Source organism: Pinus tabuliformis, chromosome 1_2, assembly GCF_031772625.1.
Source record: "Pinus tabuliformis cultivar Carrire ecotype Pingquan chromosome 1_2, CPIR1, whole genome shotgun sequence".
In the NCBI taxonomy this organism is placed as follows: Eukaryota; Viridiplantae; Streptophyta; class Pinopsida; order Pinales; family Pinaceae; genus Pinus; species Pinus tabuliformis.
In genome coordinates, this window is record NC_142298.1 from 701906074 (window position 1) to 701931969 (window position 25896).

At 37.5% G+C, this 25896-nt stretch overlaps 1 protein-coding gene across 1 annotated transcript in view; it reads left to right on the top strand.

Moving 5' to 3' along the window:
- Positions 1 to 5195: 5195 nt before the first annotated feature.
- The window catches only part of LOC149207669 (uncharacterized), a 39891-nt gene continuing 19190 nt past the window's right edge, over positions 5196 to 25896 (top strand). Inside the window, exon 1 of the mRNA XM_089395826.1 lies at positions 5196 to 6280. Within this exon, the coding sequence (XP_089251952.1) occupies positions 5358 to 6280 (923 nt within the window). The 5' untranslated portion in view covers positions 5196 to 5357. The remainder of the gene's footprint in view (positions 6281 to 25896) is intronic.

Here is a 25896-nt window from a genome sequence, read left to right on the forward strand (position 1 = left end):
TTGTTGGTGACAACAAAGGTTCATAAGAATGGGAATTGATGCATTTCCCAAAATGTAGTGGTCATGGACACTCTTGTGCAATAGAAAAGACAAATATAAGTTTTGGAAGCTAAATGTTCAATGTTAAGGAACATGGTTAGTAACCTCAATGAGGGTTCATAGTTTGCTACCTTAAACATTAGAACGCCAATTCTATCCTTGATGATTCGCAGGAAGAGGAAACAATCCACCAAATAATTGAAGACATGGACTTGGATAATCAAGAATCACAATCCACTTATATTAGTTAAGATAAGGCACTCAATAAGCGTATTTTTCATTAGTACTTTTTATGTTATGTAGAACAACATTGATATCAAGTGTCTTTTTCAAAGGCTATACCAACAAAAACTTTTCGAAATCCTATGTAAAGGGTGATTTGGACTCTTCTATACGTGACACATATTGCTTGATAGCTATGTCAATTTCTATTAAGAAACCACATTTTATTTATTTATTTATTACTATGGTATTCAACTTTGTTTCAATCTATTTCTAATACCAATATTCCACATTTATGTTAAAAAATAATATTACTTGTTTATGTTAAAAAATATGAGATTAGTTTTTTTTGATGCTATGAATGCTATTATATATCTTTCTCATATCAACATGATCAATATGAACCCTTAAGATTTCACATATAAAAATATTAAAAAAAAAGGAACATTTGTTTAAGATTATTGAAACAACTTACTAGTTAAAGGTTTGACACTTGACATGTTGAGAAGACAATTGAGTTTAAACTAATACAACCACATTAAAATTATTAATGTGGTTGATATAGCTGAAGGCTTCATAAATATAACAAAAAAACTATTGCAATGCGAAGAATGTCTTACCAATGCACACATTTACCTCATCAACCATGTATAAAAAGGTTATGGGTCAACTTTAACTCGAGAAAAAAGTGAATTACTTATCTTATTGTAAAATGAAGCATTTTGTTGAATAAAATTTGCTTATGTATAAATGAATGCTATAAATAATAATGAGGAACTTATTAGAATTAAAATAATCTCAAATCCCTGAGAAATTGGTGGAGGTGGAGCCACTTGGCAAGAATTTAATTTTTTAAATTTATTAAAAGTAATGGACCATTTTGCTAAATAAAATTTGCTTATACATAAATGAATGTTATAAATAATAATGAAGAACTTATCATGGAGGAGCTTATTAGAATCAAAATAATCTCAAATCCCTAGGAAATTGGTGGGAGGGGAGCCACTCAGCACATATATAATTTTTTAAATTTATTAAAAGCCAATGCAATCTAATAAACTTTGTAACACACTACAACCATTGATAAGCATTCAAACTAAGCATATGTTGAGCATATTCCCTTGATAATCAATCCAAACCATCAATTAAAAAATAAAAAAAAATCAACAAATCCTAATCCACCTTAAGTTTAAATAAGAAGCCTTCGACAACTTATTCCCTTTTGATACATGGTAGTCAACAAAAAAAACTTGAAGTCATTACAATAATATACTCATTATGAGTTGGACATATCATTTACAAAAATTGAATTACAAGTAACAACAATCATTTTACTCAATAAATCAAACTAAATCCAATGAGCCACACTGGTTGGTTTGAAACGCGTCGACAAATGTCACATAAATGTCTCTCTTTATGTGATTTACGCCGAAATCCTACTTATAAAAAATTATTTTATTATTATTATTTTAAAATTAATTAACCAACCCAACAAATATTTACCTAAAATTAAAACATTAACCTAAAATATTAAATATATTTTTATAAAATCAAAAAAATTATTTAATATACTTTTTCCTTCGTTCTAAATTAATAAAACATATAATTTTAAATCCTCCACATCACCTTTAAAGGAGTTGTCCCACGGTAAGCAAAGCATCTATTCTTTTTGAAAAATGATTTTTGTAAATTTAAGTAAAACGTTACGACCCCAAGGAATCATAAGTGGTCCACTTTGATAAATGGAACTGCATTCAAGAAACCACTATTGGCACAAACATTACCCATGATACTATTCTTTTAAAACCAACCATGGATTAAGGATAAATATATTATTATATTAGAATCACTTGAAATTTATCTAGCATATCAATTGCTCATAATAAGTTGAAATCTATGTTTCATATCAATTATTTTTTGTGGGGATGCACAAGAAAGATGTTTTCAATGTAGGTGTAGTTTATGTATGGGTGATTTTGTTAATACAAATTTTTCTAGTGAATAAAAAAACTATTTATCTTTATTTTTAGGCAATTAAATTTTGATTAAAAACTTAACGTTCTACTTAAAATGGTCACTTACAATACCAAGTCATTGTAATGCCAAGTCATCTACAATGTCATTAACAATTATTATTATTATTATTATTTCAAAAGCTTTAAATTTTGTATAATATTAAAAAGAAGATGCTATTGAGTTGTGTTGTTGGGCTGAGTATAAAGTTCACATTTAAAATGTTAAATATAAAAAGTAAAATGCTATAACTTTATAGTTTTTATAGAAAGAGTATACGATTAAGTTTTCTTTGTTTTTTTTTTTTTTTTTGTTAATTACGCTATCTCTAAGTTAAGAATAAATGTGATTATGAAATTGATAAAGATAATTGTGATTATAAAATTATTATTATTATTATTTATTTATTTAAATTATAAATTATATATATATTTTTAAAGATTTATATTTGTTAATTTAATATTTAATATTGAGTAATTACTAATTTATTAATAAGTGAATTTCTTTAAAAAAAAATTAATTCATATGTTTTGGTAATTTTTGACTTATTTATGAATGCTGCATTGAGATCTTGAAAGTAATATCTCACTTTTCTTTAATGAAGGGGAGATATTTTTATTAGTGAATGCTTTATTGAGATCTTGAAAATAATATCTCACTTTTCTTTGATGAAAGCGAGATATCTTTATTAGTTGAGGATGAATTTTATTTATTTTAGTTATGTATGTGAATTTCTATTTATAAGTAACTAATCTATATTAATTGAGTTGGTTTTATGTTTGGTAATTGCTAACTTATTAATGAGTGTTTTATTGAAAGAAAGAATACATTAAAATAATTACTTTATCTTGTTCTTATTTAACTATAAAGGAGGGAAAGTTTTTATTGGTTGAAGGACAAACTTTACCATAGAGAGTTATACACATATATTGATTGATTTAATATTTATTATTTGGTCTAATTATTAGTTTATTAGTAAGTGTTTTTTTAATTGAGAGGAAAAATTTAGTATTAATTTATTAGTAAGTAATTTTTTTTTGGAGGAAATTTTATTTAATATTTTTAAACTTTTCTAATGTAGAAAATATTTTTATCTTTTGTATAAAGAATACATATGTTTTGGTTTTTGGAGGGAATATTCATTCTATATGTTTTGGTTTTTTGAGGGATAATTCATTCTCAATAATAAGGCTTAAAGTCATTACGTCAAAACTCATCATGTTACATGTGTAAATTGAATCTGGTTAGGGAGGATAACATTAGTCCTCCCAACAACCATAAATAAACTTAATTAACGAAAGAAAAACTTTATCTATTTAAGTTAAGCATGTAATTTTCTTTTTCAATAACCAACCAATATTGATTAACCCGATAGTCATTATTTGGTTTTATATTTGGTAATCAATAACTCATTAATATTAGTAGAAAATTTAATTAGCATCACATCCGTATTCACAAGTCCCAAGTCATTTGCCACGATTGATCACTTCCATAATAGGAAGTTCAAGGAAGCTATAGAAATTGAAAAGCATGTTGGCAATTTGAATAAAGATGAGGGATGAAAGATTAGTTGGAGTTGGATTCCTGCCATTCTTTCCTAATCTCTACCTTCTTCATTTTTTTTGGTATCTCATATTATTCAATTTTCTTATTGTTTTAATTTTACTTATTATTTTTAGCACATCTTAATCCCTTATATTTATTATTAAACTAGCCCCTTATTATTATTTTCGGTATACTCATTCTTCCTCTTTTATTTTTTCCCATTTTTATTGCTTTGTATAATAATTTATTATTATATATTCTAATCTTATTAAAATTTTATTTCTTTATTTTTATTAACTAAATTACTATTATTATGGGTTTGAGATTACTTTCTTTATTTTAACTCATTTAACTTTTATCTTTTTATTTATCTTTTCGTATTTTAATATTATTTTTATTTTAAATTTAGTTAATTAAATTTGTTTAAGGTTTCTTTTCATTATTTTAATTAAATTATTATTTTTTGGACTATTTTGATAGCTTTTTTATTTTTGGTGATTTTACCTTATTTTAATTAATTAATTAATTTATATATATTTCTCCTTTTAGGTGTTTTCTTTTCTCTGTAATTATGCTTTATTTAGTTGATTTCTCTTTTATTTTTTCCACTTTAATAATGATTTCTATTATATTTTTCTAATTTAATTTCATATTTAAAATTCTTTATTTTTTATATTTTCTTTTTTCTTTATGTTTTTTGATTTATTGAAGTTCATTGTTAAAATTTATTAAATTATTATTTTATTGTCTAATGTTGTTAAATTTCTAACATTCCTCTTCAATATTCTCTAAAGCATCTCTACACTATTTATTCAGGGCTTCATTCATATCGGATAATAAACCACAATTGAAGATTCAAAACGTTGAACTTTAAAATAATGTTGTGATTAATGCAGATGAGTTATCATCCATTTTCATAATAAACCATAGAAAAATAAAACCAATATTATATTTCAAAAAAAATGTTACTTAAATTTCTTTGGAAAAAAATAACATAAAATTAAAAAATAGAAAAATAAAACCAATATTATATTTGAAAAAGGAAAAAATGTCACTTAAATTTCTTTGAAAAAGAAATAACATAAAGTTAAAAAAAAAAATAGAACATAAAGTTTAAAAAATTAAATTAAATTTTGATTTAGAAAAAATCTTAATATATTTTTTTCAAATACTTTTAACATAAAAATAAATTTAAAAAATCCAACAAAATCCTTAAATGATCTAAAATTATTGTTAAGACTTTAATCAATAACATCCCGAAACTAACTTGGATGGAACTCCCCAACTTTTACTAAGTCATCCAAACCCCAATGGTTCTCGGGAAGGCCCTTTTTACACAACTCTTAAATTTCCTCTTTCTCGGACATGTAAATCTTATTCAAAACGCCTCAACCCATATCTTGGGAATGACTCACCAATCTCCTTTGGCTTCAAAGTGCAATCAAACGGCAACTTTGCTTACAGCTTTGGTACAACGTCACCAGTCATAAAGGGAATTAATAGCATTGGGGTTGCCAAGGATTTCATTTCAGACAACAATGGCGACGACAAAAACCCATGGACGGATTGGAACTTGGGCCGAAGAAGCCGAACGCGAAGAGGCCGAACAGAAAGAAAGAGCAGCGGCAGAGGCAGAGGCAGAGGCAGAGGCAGCGGCCGCTGCAGCCAACGTTAACAAACAGAGGAAGAAGAAGAGTCAAACTTTCAGCATTTCGGAAATTTCCACGGGCCAATACGTTGGCCATGGGGGTCGATCCCGCCCTCTTCCCGACACCACCATTTTCTCGTCCTCAGAAAGAAATGCACCTAACAGGTCCGACGATCGAGCTACGGGAGTAGCAGTCGGAGGAGGCATTTGGGATAGGAAGGTCAGAGAGCAAAGAGAATTCGCCCCTCTTCCTCCTCCCTCTCGTGCTGACCAGGTCGATGACTGGGGGTCCACCAAGAAAACCGTGGACAGACGTCAAGGGGTCGAGTCGCAAGGGGAGGGGCGCCGTTTTCCGTCCACTGACAGAACCCTGGCGCCAGTAGAATCTTTGGTCCCTGATAGTAAACTGGCGGAGCAGCAAACCAGGGTTAATAGAAGCGACCCATTTGCAGGTGCCCGCCCGCGGGAGCAAGTACTAGCCCTGAAGAAGGGGGACTTAGGGGAGGCTGCTAAAGTTGGAAGCGATGAAGACGGGGAAAAAGTTAGTAGAGATAAAGATGGGGATATTGGGGAAGATAGAGTTAGTAAAGACAAAGAGGGAGGTTGGGGTGAACTTAATGTGGTTGATAGCCGGCAGCCTTCGTCCAGTAGGCCGTCCACTCCCGGAGGTCCGGAGGTCGAATCCACGGCGGTCCCCAAGCAAAAGAAGGTGAACCCGTTTGGCGATGCCAAGCCCAGGGAAGTTCTGCTGGAGGAAAGGGGTCTTGATTGGCGAAAGATGGACTTGGAGCTGGAACACCGGTCAGTTGTAAGGTAAGAGCGAGCACCCACTTACCGTTTATTATCCAGGGCCAACATTTTGACTTTTTTCTCATTCTGGGGAACTTAATATATCCAGCGCAATGTTCTGTTTCTGTGAATTGGATTTTGATTATTTTAATGGGAATTGACGTCCCAAAAATTCATCCATCATTGCAGCATATTAGGTTTTATGTTCAGGTGGTCGCTGGTCATTAAAAATAGTAGAATTGTAAAGTAGCAGGATTTGAATTTTGAACACAAAATGTCTCCTTTACAGGGCGCATACAACAACTCATTGAACCTGAAAACCTTATAGTGTTCTCAAGTGTCAGTGTCAGTGAAAACTTTCCAAAATCGAACCCATGTTTTTCTGAAGCGTGGTGACGGTCATTATATCTGCGCGAATGCATAGCAAAATGTGACCTTTCACTGGTGCATATCATCTTTTAGACCTTTTGCCCGTCCTTACAGGCAATGCATGTGACAATGGCGATGAAAGCATCGTATGTTCAGGCCCATTGGGTAAGCGGGTTTTTGCATTTGCATTTGCACCGCAGTCACAAGTGGCTTGTTATAAGATAAACATTATTACAATACAAAACTGTGGGAATGAAGAATGAGCGGCTAGGCACCACCTTCACAACAAGCGCTATAATCGCATGAATGAAAACTGAGTTATTGGGCACCACATTTGGCTTATTTAGAAACAGTACGAGAATTACAAGGTTTTTCTCCCCTTAGCAGTTCAGACAACTAGTACCTGCTAACTATTCTGAATTAAATTGCACTTGAAAGAAGACTAGAAAGTGCTGACTGGTACAGAAATTCAATTCACAATCAGGAAAGTTTTTGCAAGTTTTAAGCCACAAATCCGGTCTGTAGCAAACCCATCCAAATAATTCGCCAAAATTTGTCCATACCTGGCCAATCGGCTGGGATGTATCTCCTTACATAATAATGGAATCCTTCCTTGACTTATAACAATGACTAATTCAATCTCACAAATAAGGGGACTGGGCTGAACTAATCACTAACAGCCCATAAATCATGGACCTCAATTTATTTCAACTGACTAATTACTGATTGAACTAAATAGTACTGTGTACATTTCAGCAAAGTGCCCTAAATTTCAGAGAGTTCAGTGTGTCCTCAATTTCAGTACACTGGAAGCTGCCCTAAGTTACAGTGAACCGTACTAACTTTCAAAAAAATTCATTTGGTAGTCTTTCCTAAATATCAGCCAACTGGATCTTTACAAATAATGTTAAGAACTTATCCTGATTTCGAAAGATTTTGCACACTTAGTACAAATAAAGAATGCAACCGTGCTTAGTGGAACTACCAATGTTAACAATACATAAAATCTGTTACTTATGAGTGCAGTTTAGCCTGGCATAGTTGTGGAGCTGCTACCTATGTACATTATTTAACAACCGTGCTTACTGGAGCTGCTACCCATGTACATTATTTATTTGTACACAATACATAAAATCTGTTACTTATGATTGCAGTTTAGCCTGGCCTTGCATAACAACAGCATCCTATAGAAATTTCAGACTACGTTCTTCCTGTAGGAATAGAAATGTTATTTCATAACTTGCTGACTTGTGATTGTGATACCCAGTGGTGTGATCATTATAAAATGGGAATATGGTAATATATCCATTAATATTAAAGAAGCTCTGTTGCCAGGCCAACAGAGTTCCTGTGGTTCACATTGGTTCATGACAGTATAATTGTTGTGATTGAGGTACATACTGGTGTGATCATTGTAAAATGGGAATATAATAATAAACCCATTTATATTAGCAGGTGTTCTGTTGCCAGGCCAAGCCTCCTGTGGCTCACATTGGTTCATGCCAGCATAATTATTGCATTGTTGTTGTGATTGTGGTACTAGTGGTGTGATTATTGGAAATGGGAATATGGTAATATACCCATTTATATTAGCAGGGAGCTCTGTTGCTGGGTCAAGCGGCAAGCCACTGGATGTGGTTCACATTTGGTTCATAGCACTATAGTAATTGCATAGTTGTGAGTGGCATCTAGTGGTGTGATCATCGTAAATTGGGTATGTAGTATTATACCCATTTCTATTAGCAGGTGCTCTGTTGTTGGGCACCCTACCCTCCAACATGTAGTCGGGTAAGATATCGTCATGGCTCAAGGCTGTACAACAAGAAGGCTCAAAGCCATTAGAATAATATATGTGATGTGAGCTCAACATGTCACTTGTGGGAACTGAACCTGGGTGGGGAGGATAACAATTATTCCTCCCAACCACCTGATAAACCCAATTGACAATTAAAAAGAAATACAAAATTATAAATATTAAAAAAACAATACATTATCTTGCAAGAAAATAAGATTGAGATAAAGAAATGATAATTTAGTAGGAAATTGATGTCTATATTAATTCCCATTGATGATTATATATTGCAAAATCCAACAACAACATTTATAGACGAGGCTATATATACAATTCCAGCATTTCTATTAGGCTGTGTGTGCCAAAATATGACATGAGCTAAAGCCCAATACATATCCATCTCATCTTGAGCTTTGGTAAGAAAAATAGAATAAGATGCATGTTTAATGATGGATTGTGGAATAGAAGAAGTATTTCCTATTTTAGGGTCACCAATATTTAGAGGAACAAGAGAGAGGTCCAAGTGAGTGGTTTTAGGATCCATGTCCCACTATTATGAGGCTGACAAGTAAAATGCTTGTTGCTGCTATAGGAAACCCATCCTCTTCAAGAACTTGTGAGGAATGAGTGGAAGGTGGTCTCTTATAGGAAATGAAGTGTTATGGTTTTCTGTCTTACTTAGGAACTAATTAGAGGTTCATTCATCATTAGCAACGTTATTAGGACTGCAGTGGTCGACCTAAAATGCTGGAACTAAATCAGAGCTGGTAAAAACCAGCAATAAAACACGTTGACCAAAAAATACAAAATATTCAGATTTCATTAAATAATATATTTTCATATACATACATGTAAATCCAAACCATTAGAAACTGCATGTGGCAGATTTTTTCATGTACAGCTTTTAGTGGGCAGCTCAATTGCTGATGGCCATGCTATGTAAAGTATGTGATCCAAGGTTCAAATTCCCCCAATTTAGCTTGTGAGCCATGTGTTGGGGCACCTGTGGTTTCACCTAGAGGTTATAATGGTAGTGGTTTGTTAAAATTGGCAAATAGGGCCAAACTCCATGTGGGTCATCTTATTAGTGGAAGCTGATATTTTTCTTGGATCCCTCTCATTGAGAGGTGTAGGAATGATCTAAAGATCATCCGTTTCCGATAAGTATTCATGGAGATATGAATTTATTTGTGTTATGGGACAATTCACCAAGGTCGGCCATCAACCAAATAAACCCCACTTGTGCTCAACGTTTAAGTATAAATAGAGGTGGCTTTCAAGTCATTTCAACACACTTGGGATCTCTTCCTCTCTACTTGTCTTTGGGTTTTATTAGGAGGAGAGATCTTAAGGGATAACTTGTCTTTGGAATTGTCGGGAATAGCTGAAATTGCTGGGAAAAGCTGGAACTGCCGGAATTGTTGGGAACTATCAGAACTACCGGGAATAGCCAGAATTGCTGGAACTTTAGGAACTGTCGACAACTGTTGGAACTGTCGGGAATAGCTGGAAATGTCGGAACTGTCGGGAATAGCCGGAACTGCTAGGACAACTGGGATAGCTGGGAAAATTGACGCAGAGGGCAAAAGATGGAACTGCTGGGAATTGCTGGAACTGTCGGGAACTGCAGGAACTGCCAGGAATAGCCAGATTTTTCGAGAACAACCGAATTTGCCGAAACTGTTGGAACAGCCTGAACATCTGTCTTCGAAGGAGAGCAGCATGCAAGGGACAACTAACTAACATTGGGACAGTTGTATGGTACTTAGCAGCGAATACACCAAGCATGCAATGTTACAGCTAGCATGCAAGGGACAGCTAGCATACAACAACAAGCATGCAAAGGACAACAAGCATGCTAGGGACAACAAGCAAGCTAGGGATAACAAGCAAGCAAGATGCAGCCAACACACAGGTCAGTGTGGCAACATGGTGCAACAACGACACATAATGCAGTATATTGATGCGTACAGTCATGATTAATGAATCATGAGATGCAGCATAGTGATGATGGGTGTCACATGGTGAGGTGCAGCATGATGACAAAATGAAACACAACGATAGGTGAAGGAGTCCCTTTGGAGAGTCAGTTGAAGCAACATGTCTTCAATTGATCTCATGTATCATCTTCTTAGAGATGATCTATTCTCTTATCTAGATAAGTCAAAGTGTTGACTTTTGTTGTAAACGTACTATCTCTCTCTCTCTCTCTCTCTCTCTGTTGAACTATTGGAGAACATATAAGAAGAATTGATCAAGGGTTTCCCCACATTGGGGTTTGTCCTTGGCTAGCGCCACATCTTGTGTCCTCTTGTCTTCTGCGATTTATGTTTATGTTCTATCTGCAGTTTACTTTAATGCTGATGTGATTGCTAATTTGGAAAAGATATTGAGCTAACTGTGAAAATTGAAATAAATTGCTCTAAGCATAGAACATACCTAAAATTAGCACGATCAAAATCGACCCCGTCACATGACTACAAGTCCAGTGTCGTTGCTGATTCCTCTAGTCACAAGAGAAAGGTTTTCTAATGTATATAGCATTGCAAGGATGAATATAGCGTGGCATCAATTGCAATGCACATTTGAACCAAATAACATTAACATTGAGGTTCTAAATGACTTGTAGAGTCCAAAAACGATCATAATATAATCTACAATCAAATCAAACTACATAATCATTTGAATCTAGATATTCTACATTCTTTCCATGGGTATGCTTGACCTCTTGACACAGATCCCTTGAAGATCCAACACCAAGTGTGGTGGTAGAAGTTGTTGTAAGTCATCTAGGATAAGTCCCTTTATAGTATAAGGGACATCATGAGATAGATCAAAATTAGATTTTAGGGTAGTTATGGGCTTTTAATTTTTTGTGTTTTTCTTTTTTATTTTTTTAAGGGGAAGAAGGTGTGCTAGTACAAAATTGGTCAAATCGGTAGGTTCTAAATGTTTTTGTCTTGAACTAGGTTGTTTTCATTAGTTTGGGACCAAAACTAGTAATTTTGGATTTGAGGGGTTGATTCTAGTTCGATCCTTGATCACAAGGTGCCATGTATTGGTCGTTTCTAAGCTTTCACTGGGTTCCATAGTACTCTCTGGGACTTGATTGGCTTCGAAATACTAGGAAATTATGTTGAAAAGAAACCTTCACAAGGTAAAAGTGGTGTTTTAAAACCTGGTAGAACCTAAAACGAATCCGATTAATTCATCCCTTAGGATCTTTGAATTGATTGTGAATTGGTTTGACTTGTCCTAACACTTGACTTTTTATTATAAATTTATTATTTAATGCATTTTAATGAGTCAATTCAAAAGCAAGTTTGTTAGAAAATCAGAAGGGCAGAAAGATTTTCATATCTTGATAATTACGTGTGATATCTTAGTATTCTTATTCTCTTCTTTTATCTTCTTATCATCAAACTACTACCAAAACATAAATGTGTGGAGATCAAAACAATAAGGACACAGGATGTAGGCTCTCAGCCAGGGCAAAACCCGTCTTCTAGGGGAAAACTTAAAAATTCTCTTCTCTTCCTTTAGAACCAAATCACATGAGACAACCAAGACCTTTTAGATCAATAGTGAGACCGCCTCTACTCCACCAAGTCAACCTCCCAGGATGGACTAGTCAAACTCTAGTCAAGTTCTCCAAAAATCAACACAAAAACAAACCAAAAAGGGTCTCAACCCTCACTGCAACTTCTGAAATTGGTCCTGCAACACTTCGGACCTACAGTAACCCTAATTGCTCACATATGTGGCAGAAATAGTGAAATATTTGGTCTTTCTTGCTTGACAATGGATCCTTCCCATTAATTTTTATTAGGGTTGGTTGTTCTTTGCTTTAGATAATTGCATTACATTAAATTCATCCCATCACATTATAACATTATTACAACATATGCAATTATGTAGAAAGAACAACATTATTAGAAATGCAGCGGGACAATAAATAGGAACATTAGAAGAAAATCATGCACATAAAGGGACACCAGGATTGGTTGGAGACCAGTGCAAAACCCCACAAAGGGGAAAACCCATAATTCTTCTTCTTCTATTAAATTTCATCAATTGTTCAACTGTGATACAAAGTATAATAATATGAAACATTATCTGATATATTAGGCTACCTAAGACCTAAACAGATCTTGTTCACAACTTTGTTTGTTAACAAGATTAAAATACTAATAAGATTATCGACAACATGAAGAAATTACTACAACATCACTATCATTGCTGCAATATACTTAGTTCTCACTATTGCTGCAAATCTGGTGACACACTGCTCTGAGTCATGACTACACAAAACATATTGCTGGAGTAAGAACATAATGATGCCAAACACATGTTGCTCTATAAGGTCAAATATATACTGCTTATGATGTCATATATCTATGCTGCGAAACCAATGGGTTGCGGCCATATATACCAAAACCAATTATCGAGGGGAACTCTGTCTATTACCATACAACGTAACTCTCATAACTGTCTTTGTGAACATATTACCGTGCCATGTGAAAGATATCTTAGTGCCATATATATTGTACCAGGAACCATACTATGAGAGCGATGCCGATTATGCAATGGTGCCAAAACGATGAAGCCCTTATAGTCACCATACCATACTATGAGAGTGATGCTAGTTATATACAATGGTTCCAAAACGATGAAGCCCTTACAATCACCGTACCATACTATGAGAGCGATGCCAGATTAAGTGTGCGAGATAGAGATGTCATAGTAAGGGCACACAATCACAAATAAATCATTCCAAGAATGTGAGATCAGATTTTATTAGATATACGATGCAAATCCGTAGGATTCTTTCAACGCAGTAATATTATACCAACATTGTGAAATTAATAATGCAAAAGACTTGTATCACAAAGATTTTATAAAGAGAGAATACAAACATAGATACCATAGGAGAGTCTTGTTCCTGTAGCTACTTCAAGAGAGACAATTGAGGGTTCTGTAATGTACGGACTCCAAGAAAGAGACAGTCAATAAGTTCTATAGTGTAGCAACTTCGAGAGAGAGACCAAAGCTGGCTTCAATATCTGGGAAAGAAATGGACTCATTGGAAGGTGTGATGAGAACAATGGTGGAGTGTGCCCTCCCCAAGACGACAATAAGGAACACCGCAATAAGACCAGTCGAGGCAACCATAATTCCTTTCTAGATCATAATTGGTTGCATAACCCTAAAACCCAGACCTCTCAATCTGCACATAATTGCCAACTTGCGCCTGCATGTGATTTTGGAAGCTCGTACGTTATCAGTGATGCCCATTTTGGACCCAAAACTTGCAACACTGGGATGTGCAGAGACCTTTATAAATAAATCTTGTGATTTTATCTGCTCCCTGGCACTGTGCGAGTGCTTTTGGCTCGACCGAGATTTTGGGTAATGAGTGAGAGACCTCTAGCCATGTGCGAGAGCAATAACCTCAAATATAACGAACTTCTACATCCAAAAATCTCAGAATAAACTATCTCAAGTACCCTTTGAAGTATTTATAGTTGTTTCTATAGGAGAAAAGTCATGAATCTTGGAGGAGCCGATTTGACTGTTTGAAGCCGACTTAAATCATAATTTGAAATTTTAATATCATCTCAAGTACCCTTTGAAGTATTTATAGTTGTTTCTATAGGAGAAAAGTCATGAATCTTGGAAGAGCCGATTTGACTGTTTGAAGCCGACTTAAATCATAATTTGAAATTCGATTTGAATTTTTCCCTCCTTTATTTTAAACCGACCCATGATATCATAAATTTTAATTCATTAATAGAATAATAATAATTTCTTTGAGCAATTAAATTCCTTTGAGGTAGAAGGATTTCTTAAGGGAAGTTCTTGTTGATGCTGCTCTAATTTTTAACACTCCCTTTCAGCTAGGGAGGAGCTTCCATCTATATTAGAAATAGATATACAAGTAGGTCTCATCTCAAATGACGTAACACAATATAAGGAGGCAGGCAAATGCATCATCATCACGTTCCATACCGTAAAGGAATAATACACAAACAAAGGTAGGGGAGATCAATCCACAAACCCTACTAATCACTGGGTCAAATAACATGACCTCCATCTCAGCTATATCAACAAAATATCCATCTCATCATATCTCATCGTTTGATCGTCAGTTGAACAATCACGATCTAATAGAAGAAGAAGAATCCTCATAGGGGAACATCTGAATTCCATTCTATATTCAATAATTAGTATGGTCATCTGAAATAGAATCATCATTGTCATCAATTCATATCTCATCCCAACTCATTGCTGCGCATCTGCAATTGTTGAACAATCTCGAGTTTGAAAAAGAATGATCTGACGTTGTAGGGGAGCCCATCTCATCCCACAACAACATCGAAGAGCTTAGCTCAATCCAGAACAACATCAGGGAGCCTTGCTCAACCTGGAACCACTGCTAGCAGGGAGCCCAATGCTACTGCTTGGGAAATTTTGCCAGCGGGAGACAATGCTACAACCCGAGAAACCTCTGCTAGTAAGGAGACAATGCTACAACCCGAGAAACCTCTGTTGGCGGGGAGACAATGCTACAACTTGGGAAACTCTGCTGATCTTCCCAACTGACCTTTAGTCAGTGGTAGAACACCTGCGTCTCTAGCTTGAGCGGGATGTCGCTTACCATAAATAGTAAGGATCACGCCTAACTCAAGTAGCCAACACCCATTTGGCCAAATGGGTGGGAAAGACAATGCTACGAACTGGGAAAGTCTGCCAGCGAGGAGACAATGCTACAACTCGGGAAACTCTGCCAGCGAGGAGACAATGCTACAACCCGAGAAACCTTTGCCGACGGGGAGACAATGCTACAACCTGAGAAACTCTGCTGATCTTCCCAATTGACCTTTAGTCAGTGGTAGAACACCTGCATCTCTAGCTTGAGCGGGATGTCGCTTACCATAAATAGTAAGGATCACGCCTAACTCAAGTAGCCAACACCCATTTGGCCAGATGGGTGGGAAAGGCAAATGCCAACTGGGGTATACTTTGTATAGACCAAGATGGGGTGCAACATCTGCGACCCTATGCGTAACATATAGGGGTGATACCCTATTGTCTAGAGATCCCTTAACCCAGGAGCCCAACATCTCAATTCCTCACCCTGGGAGCTTAGACAGGGGTGAAGAATTGGTTTAGTGTCCTTGATTAGCCTAAACCCTTACTTCAGGAGGGTCACATCCATCAATCCATGTTGCTCTCTGTAGATCAAAAACATATCAATGTGCTCACATCCGATACCAACTTATCCAACTCATTGAAGAATTTTCTCAAACATCACCAAGAGCAACTATGCTCTGTTTTTTCCTGTTCATACAAGACATCAAAATCAAACATTATGATAGAGCAAAAATATGTCACAAAAAAAGGATACCTTCTTCATCCTCCCTCATATGGAGGGAACAACCACAAGCCTAAGCTTGTCTCACACAACAACACCGTCTTAATTTATGAAGATATCTTTGACTCAGCTACATACGAGATTCTTTACCAATAGAAACCCACTCTTGTTATCACAATACCATTGTCATATCAGAACTTGCTCAAACAACTCTCCAAGGAGCTTCCTTAACCAAACTGCCCCATAGCTAGCCATGCTAGCAACAATGTACTCAATGTGCTCTTCCAATTATCAGTGTATCCATGCAAACTCATATCTCCAGAAGATCTTTCATCTCGAACTCAGTGGCCAACTCCCTCTTAATGAGAAGCCTCTTTGATCATCACTATCTACTTGTCTATCATAATATAATCATGTTACAACAGAACTGTTAGATTACAAACTATATCAGGTTCTTAGACATATATCACAACAAGTCATTATCATGTCATTAAACATTCATCAAGGTTAGTGTCAAATAAGAGTATCTTCATACTTCAAAATCATAATTATAACATCAAGTTACCATATATCAAAAACAATGTGCTAGCCTTATTTATGAAATCCGTCATCACTAAAATGAAAGATGCTAGCCAAATATCAGCAGCACCAATATGTACCATAAATCAAACTTACTTTCATATTCTTGTCATATCTCAGGGCTTTACTTTGCTATCCAATATTGTAGCTTACATACCTTGTATTATTCATGTACCTTTACAACTTGTAACACTTAGCACTTTGTCAACTTTCCACTAGCCCTTCTCTTCCTGCACATTAGATGATCCTCTTGAAGGATCCACTTATCACATCTCATCAGGTGGTTAGAAGTAACCACATACTCAAACATTCATGCAGGAAACAATAATTGTTAAAATCTAGGTCCAAACTCCATGTTCTGATGCTCAGATTAAGAGGCTAATATTTTTGTTGGATTCCTCTTTCTGAGAGGTGTAAAATCCATATAAAAATAGTCTTAATCCGATGAGCAGAACTTATATTTTGAATTTATTATTCTTAATAAATTATATGTGCAAGGTCAGCCAGTTTTGTAATGTAGGCTCACATGCCCAACAGATGTGTCACACACCCTCATTGATGTATATATATACAGGAAAAGTTGGAGAGAATTTGATCACAACACAACTCACATCTTCCTCTCTCATCCTAAAAGTACGAGCTACCTGGAGGACGAATTTCAGCCACACGTAGGAAGGACGAAGAGGATCTTTCTGCTGCTAGGGTTTCTGCTGCTAGGGTTTCGCAGAAGTTTGACTTGGGTTGACTCATCTACTGGTTGGAGGGTTGTTGTGACACATGCTGGGCTGGCTGACCAAAGGAGACTTTGCTGGTTGAAGCATCCTGTTGACCGCCGAAACGAACACATACATTTTTCTTGTTTCTGATTTGTCTTCTGTAAGATCTGCTTATATGTTCTATCTGCATTTTGCTTATCTACTTGTATGATTGCTGTGAGAAAAGTGAAATTGCTCTTAGCATAGAACATCTACAAAACTTTACATGGTATCAGAGCTGAGGTGAAGACAAACTCACTTCAAGTGATCTCCTCTCCACGTCTTGGGTTTTGGAGAAGGAGATACACTATGGATTAAGCTGGTCTAGTATGATGATGCCCTAATGGAGAACGCAGTCATGGATCCGCAGGCAATGGAGATGTATTCATTTATGAATTAAGAAGCGGGTATATGAAGCCGCAGGGATAAAAGTAGCCACAGCAAAGTATATGGAACCACAGTCAATCAATACGCTGTTCATGAAGAAATATAATACGCTGTTCATGGAGACCTAGCCGCAGTCATAACCACAGTCTAGTATGGAAGAAACCGTGGTTATCTAAAGTCCTAGCCACAGTCTTAATAATACTCTAGACGCAGTCAATGGATGCCCTAATTTGCTGTCAAAGTGAGGCCTCAATATGCTGTCCAGGAAACCTTATATGCTGATGACTGATGCACAGGTCCTGGAGATACTTACATGCAGATAATGGAGACACATTTATATGGTGTTCATGGTTACGTTCATATTCTGGGTATACATGATATTTATACGGTCAACGTGATGCCCTAACACAGGGCAGAGTTCTACACGCAGTTAGACTATACATGAACGCAGCATAATCTATGTATTGGGTCAACATATGAAGCTGCAGTCAAACGCAACATTATCATATGTTCTGGGCTCTCGGCATACTTGAAGGGATGTAGCTGCAGTGGAAGAGACGTATTATACGCATTCATGGATGTACGCAGTCATGGAAAGGTCCCAGGATCTAGCTGCTGTCATAATAGTGTCTAGCCACAGTCGAAGAGTTCTGGCCGCAAAGGAAACCTGTAGCTGCCAAGAGGATGGCACCTTAAGAATACGCTGGCCCAAGGGTGATGCCCTAGCCGCAGTGAAAAACGCAGCAAAGGAAAAGTACGCAGCCACTATACGCAAAATGAAAAGATACGTTGTCATCTATACACACAGCAATCTCTAATCCGTTGGCAATGGAGACCTATACGCACATAAAATACTCTATACGTTGTCATGCATATACGTAAGATCAGGAAGATTTATACGCTGGAGACTTACACGCTAGAGACTTACATGCTGTAAAGGTAAACTCAGTCATGGTTGCATATACGCTGGGCATTATATATACGTTGTTCAATACGTTGTGTATGAGTTCATATGTATACGCAGCAAATAGTAATACAGTCATACGCATAGCATCTGAACACATCAAATGACAATACAGTCATACGTTTTCATGTCATTTGAACACAGTCGTATACATGGAACGCAGTCACTGGAATGCATACATGTAAACGCAGTCATATAAGAACATGTTCATATATACACGCAGTCATATGAGGGATATGGAACCAAGTTCATATATGGAATATGGAACCACGTTCATATGATCTATATAGTATAAGGAACACAGCGTAATGAATGCAGTCAAGGCAGCTAGGTAAGGAACACGCTGTAGTGAACACATAACATAAAGGGTCTATACACACCTTGAAGAATCATACACGTTGTTCACATGCTGAGAAACCCTATAGACCTGTCAACACTGTAATAGAAGAGACCTGTTAACACAGAAAAGAAGTAGAGAAAAGCTCGGATGAGGGTACAATATTGTCTTGGTATATAAATCTCGGTGGCATACCTATAGCAGCCCAATCACAATGAACAGCAGTGATAGAACTGTAACTCTCGGCATACTATCTCAGCAGAACCGTGTTGATGGAATGAGTTTCCATGATGCATAGTATTTAGATATATGATCTTAATTTGAATATATACATGCAGGTGGACTTCATGTATATTTATACGCAGGTAGGTGACTTCATGAATATATATATACACAGGTGGACTTCATGACTGTATATACGTTGAGCAGTCACGCTGGGCAATCATGGGTATATATTCGCTGAGCAGTGTTGATATGATGCATGGGCAACATGAAGCTTGATATGATGCATGGGCAACATAAAGCTTGATTTGATGCATGGGTAACATGAAGCAATAAGATCATGGACATGGGCAGCATGAGATTATGGAAATGAAGGGCAGCATGATGATGGATAAGATCATGGACATGAGCAACGTGATTAGTGAAGTATGGTGCAGTACTGCTGTGTACATTCAAAACCGATGCCCTCATTCCGCTTTGGACTCCAAAACTCCCGAAGAGGTTTTCTCTGGTAAGAAACTTGATGTCTCACATTTTAGAATTTTTGGATGTCCTGTCTATTTTCATGTGCCGAAAAAAAAGAGAAGTAAGCTGGATGCTACTGGGAAGAAAGGAATGTTTGTGGGCTACAGTGAGACTTCTAAGGCATATAGAGTCTATGTACCTGGTCAAAGGGAAGTAGAGATAAGCCATGATGTCACTTTTGACGAAGATGCTTCCCTGAAGAAAGTAATAGATCTTCCTAGATCTGAAGAAAACCATGAAGAAAGACCTGGAAATCTGGAAGAAACCCAGGATGAGACTATGCCTGATGTTGAAGGGCCAATGGACCCTATTGATCCTTCCCCTTCTCTAGGAAAGAGGCCATCATGGCTCAGGGACACCCTCGAAGATGCTGAGGGTCATGCTGCCCCAAGGGGAACATTCCGAGAAAGCAAGAAGCCGTGTAGATACCAAGGGTATCTAGCTGCCATAAGTACTATTATACAATCTGAACCTGGATCTTTTGAGGAAGCCATCAAGCATCAAGTCTGGAAGGATGCTATGCATGAAGAATATGAGGCTATTATGAAGAATGATGTCTGGGATGTGGTCCCGAGACCGAAGGACAAATCTGTTGTCACCGCTAAATGGCTCTACAAGATTAAACATGGATCTGATGGGAGTGCTGAAAAGTTTAAGGCAAGATTTGTTGCCCGTGGCTTCTCTCAAAAGGAAGGAATTGACTATGACGATATATTTGCACCTGTGGCTCGATATACCACCATTCGATCCATCATAGCCCTTGCTGCTACGCAAGGATGGAGTCTTCATCAGATGGATGTCAAGACCGCTTTTTTTGCATGGTGCAATAAAGGAAGAGGTGTATGTAGAACAACCTCTGGGATTTGAAGTTCAAGATCGAGACACTTATGTCTGCAGGTTGAAGAAAGCCCTCTATGGGTTAAAGCAAGCACCCAGAGCTTGGTATGAGAGGATGGATAGTTACTTGATGAAGCTGGGCTTCACTCGAAGCAATGCTGATCCAAACCTTTACTTTAAGGTTGAGGAAGGAAAGCCTCTAATTCTAGTGCTGTATGTGGACGACCTCTTCCTGACAGGTGATGACCCTCTCATTCATCAATGTAAGAGGGAGCTTGCTGCTGAGTTCGAGATGAAAGACCTAGGACTGATACACTATTTCCTAGGCCTGGAGGTCTGGCAGAGACCTGGAGAGATTTTCCTTTCTCAAGGAAAGTATATTGTGAAGCTTCTGGAAAGATTTGGGATGGTGGACTGTAAGTCCGTGTCGACACCAATGGAACTCAACTTTAAGAAGTTGAGTGGCAGCGCTGCAGGGCCTATCTTGGCCAATCCTACTGAGTATCGTCAACTCATAGGAGCTTTGATGTTCTTAGTGAACACCCGTCCGGACATATGTTTTGCAGTGAATACTTTGAGTCAACAGATGGTTGAGCCTCATCATTTTCACTGGGTTGGTGCCAAGAATCTTTTGAGATATCTTCGGGGCACGATAAACCATGGGCTGAGATACACTGCCGGGAGTGTGATACTCCGGGGATATACTGATGCCGATTGGGCTGGCAGTGTGGTGGATCGTAAGAGCACATCTGGATGCTGTTTCAATCTTGGTTCTGCTTCGATCTCATGGATGAGCATGAAGCAGAAGTCGGTGGCTTTTAGCACCGCGGAGGCCGAATACATTGCTGCTAGTATGGCCTGTTGTGAAGCAGTTTGGTTGAGGAAGCTCTTTAGTGAGCTGTTCCAACATGTGCTAGATACCACTGTAATACTCTGTGATAATCAGAGTGGGATTCGTATGACTGAGAATCCTGTGTTCCACGACCGATCCAAGCATATTGATATCAGGTACCACTTTATCCGGGATATGGTACAGCGAGGCGCTGTAAGGCTCGATCATATAGGAACTGATGAGCAGGTCGCAGATATTCTCACTAAGCCCCTGGGGAAGGTCAAGTTCCTAACCTTCCGTGAGAGTCTTGGTGTCGTGGAAAGACCCTATGATGTGGGTCCTGTTGGACGATGAGCTCTGGGAGCTCTGGGGGGCTTTGGGGATAGCTTCTCGGAGCTATAAGCACTCATAATGCTTCTACCCCACCCTTGTGATTATTGAGCTGGTTCGCCACTCATTTAATCTGTGCCCCGTATGCATCCTACCCATTGAGTTCAGGGCTCATGGGAAGTACCTCTCATTTGGCCAATGAGGTGTGGAAAAGCTAGAGACTATTAGCAAAGACTGATGGACGCATTAGAGATTGCCGTACTCTCTATCTAGGATGGCATGGTCCAACCACTTGATCTGGGATCAAGATTTGTGAGGTCTGGGACCTCTGGACTGATTATGTCAGTCGGGGAATGATATCTTTGTGACTGACCCACTTTTGTTCTGAAATAAAGAAGCCAGCAAAGCAAGTTTCGGCGGGATGACTCACGATGTTAATTGCACTAATAGATGGAGTTCTCCCTAGTTGAGAGGGAGTGTTAAAATTGGACAACTAGGTCCAAACTCCATGTTCTGATGCTCAGATTAAGAGGCTAATATTTTTGTTGGATTCCTCTTTCTGAGAGGTGTAAAATCCATATAAAAATAGTCTTAATCCGATGAGCAGAACTTATATTTTGAATTTATTATTCTTAATAAATTATATGTGCAAGGTCAGCCAGTTTTGTAATGTAGGCTCACATGCCCAACAGATGTGTCACACACCCTCATTGATGTATATATATACAGGAAAAGTTGGAGAGAATTTGATCACAACACAACTCACATCTTCCTCTCTCATCCTAAAAGTACGAGCTACCTGGAGGACGAATTTCAGCCACACGTAGGAAGGACGAAGAGGATCTTTCTGCTGCTAGGGTTTCGCAGAAGTTTGACTTGGGTTGACTCATCTACTGGTTGGAGGGTTGTTGTGACACATGCTGGGCTGGCTGACCAAAGGAGACTTTGCTGGTTGAAGCATCCTGTTGACCGCCGAAACGAACACATACATTTTTCTTGTTTCTGATTTGTCTTCTGTAAGATCTGCTTATATGTTCTATCTGCATTTTGCTTATCTACTTGTATGATTGCTGTGAGAAAAGTGAAATTGCTCTTAGCATAGAACATCTACAAAACTTTACAATAATCAAATCAATAATCATAAACAAGAATAGAATCATAAAGAGGTAACCTAAATCTAATTGGTACTTATCTTTAATGAGAGAAGATCAACTTCCTCTTGAACCAACCTTCAAGGGTCCTTACTATCCATTGTCCATGTTTCCATTGACTTCATAAACAACCAAGGCCATCAACCCTGACACAAGCTTAGAACATCTTCATAGTGATCATGTTTCAAAATTGCAAAACTCAAGCAACATTTTATACTAGGGTTTCTTCTAAACCCTAACCTCGTGACACCCATAAAATCCCAATAACCAGATTTTCGAGGGTTTTCTTCAAACCCTAATAATTTTTTTTTAGGCCTCATCCATCTTCTCTTGCTTCCATCGATGATGTCTTCTTACGGGTGATCTCAATGACTTTTCTTCAGCCCAAGTCTGATACCATGTTAATTTTTCTTAGGGTTGATTGTTCTTTGCTTTAGATAATTGCATTACATTTAATTTACCCCATCACATTATAACATTATTACGACATATGCAATTATGTAGAAAGAACATCATCAGAAATGCAACAGAACAGTAAATAGGAATATTAGAAGAAAAAAATGCACATAAGGAACCACCAGGATTGTTGGTCGAAGACCAGGGCAAAACCCCATAAGGGGGAAACTCGAAATTCTTCTTCTTTTATTAGATTTCTTCAATTGTTCAACTGTGATACAAAGTACAATAATATGAGACATTATTTGATATACCAGGCTACCTAAGACCTAGACATATCTTGTTCACAACTTCATTTGTAAACAAGATTAAAACACTGATAAGATCACCGACAACATGAAGAAGTTATTACAACATCACTACCATTGCTGCAATATACTTCGTTCTCACTACTGCTGCAAATCTAGTGACACACTGCTCTGAGTCACAACTACACAAAACATATTGCTGGAGTAAGAACATAATGATGCCAAACACATCCCACTCTATAAGGTCAAATATATACTGCTTATGATGTCATATATCTAATGCTGCCAAACCAATGGGTCGTGACCATATATACCAAAACCAATTATCAAGGGGAACTTTGTCTATTACCATATAGTGTAACTCTCATTACTGTCTTCATGAACACATTACTGTGCCATGTGAAAGATATCATAGTGCCATATATACCGTACCAAGAACCACACTATGAGAGCGATGCTAGTTATATACATTGGTGCCAAACTGATGAAGCCCTTACAGTCACCATACCATACTATGAGAGTGATACCATATCAAGAGGGCGAGATAGAGATGTCATAGTGTTAAAATTGGCAACTAGGGCCAAACTCCACATGGGTCATCTTATTTATGACAACTGATATTTTTCTTGGATTCCTCTCTCCGAGAGGTGTAGGATTGATCTAAAGATCATTCGATTCCGACATGTACAAATGAAGTTATGAATTTATTTTGATTATGGTCAAATTATCAAGGTCGACCTCTTCTATATGTCGGCTCACCTAATCCAATAGTCACGTCTCTTGACCCCCACTGATTGGTATATATAGAGGTGCTTTCTCCCTCATTTGAATCATCCAATAAGGCCATATACCTTTGAAATTTTCGGTGGAGAAATGTGAGCCTAAGCCGCAACAAGGAGAAGCCTAAGGACAGCGTGGAAGAAGGCAAAAAGGTCAGCGTACTTCTGTGATTGGGCCGCAGGAGCTGCAGGGATAGCGTGGCACATTTGAAGGGTTATTTTTGCTTGTGTTAAGGGTTGTTCTTTGGCTGGGTTTGCTGGACAGAATTGGAGCTAAACCGCAGTAAGAAGAAGACCTAAAAGACAACCCTTGGTGCAGCCTAAGGGACAACGTGGTTTCTTTGTTTGCTGTAGATGACAACGTGGAAGAGAAAGGACTATCTTAAGTGCGGATTAGGGCCATCATGAAGTATTGTCTAGGCCGAGAAAAATGGAAGAACAAACGCAGTTGTTGAGGGCACTTGTGTGGGTCTGTTGTGGAGACAAAAGCTACAACAAGTTGCTGAGCTAGGCTGCAGGCCATAACCAACAACTTGAGGTTGTTCTAGGTGCTGCGTTGAGGGTTATACAACCAGCAAGGAGAAGTGTGGTGATGCCTGTGATGCAGCGAAGGAAGGAGGGTCTTGTGGAAGGAAAGCCGCAGTCCTTTAGGTGACTGTTGGAGCAATTTTTAGGGCTGACTTATTTCTGATAAGTATGCCCTAACTAGTATTCAGAATTGCAGCCCTTGGTGCCAGAATTGCAATTTCATTGTGTCATCTACATGGTTAAGATCTTTGATGTTCGATCGCCTATTTTGGAAAGTCAGTATTGAATTCAAATCATTATACTCTCCCTCTCTCTCTGCTGAACTATTGAAGAATATATAAGAAGAATTGATCAAGGGTTTCCCCACATTGGGGTTTGCCCCTGGCTGGTGCAACTAGGCCAAAATCCATGTGGGTCATCTCATTTATGGCAGCTGATATTTTTCCTAGATTCCTCTTGTCGAGAGGTGTAGGATTGATCTAAAGATCATCCGATTCCGACAAGTATTTATGGAGATATGAATTTATTTGTATTTACTTGACAAATTGTCAAGGTCGGCCAACAGTTAAATGTGTGGCACACATGCCCAGTGAATCATATAAATACAAGTGAGGTTGATTCATTTTATCATCATCTCATCTCACTCATTTCTTCTCTCTCTCTCTCCTTAGCTTTGGGTTACATAAGGAGCAACTCACACGTGGGAAGGAGGAGGACACAGTAGGGCAAGAAGGACGTAGAAGCTGTTGAAGGTCTCTTTGACCAGCATTGACCAAGCATTGACTTTAGAAGAGTGCGGTTTTGATGCGGTTGCCTCTTTTAAGCAAGTCGCATTTTTTGGCATGAAAATCGAGGCAATCTGACCTCAGGTTTGATCAGCGTTGACTGCCCTAGTTTGGGGCAGCAGGTTGACTTCAGTCATTTGCAGTTTGATTGTGTATTTGGGGCTGTTTAAGGGCTGATTCTTCACGCTGTTCGAAGACTAGTTGACCGGGAAATTGACTAAGCATATTGGAGGTCAATTTCATCTCGTTTGACTAAGTTTGACTTTGTTGATTTAGGGTTTGTTGCTTCTGATATAAAATTGCAGAATTCTGATTTTGTACTATTTCTCTCTGTTGAACTATTGAAGATAAAAGAAGATTTGATCAAAGGGTTTCCCCGCATTGGGGTT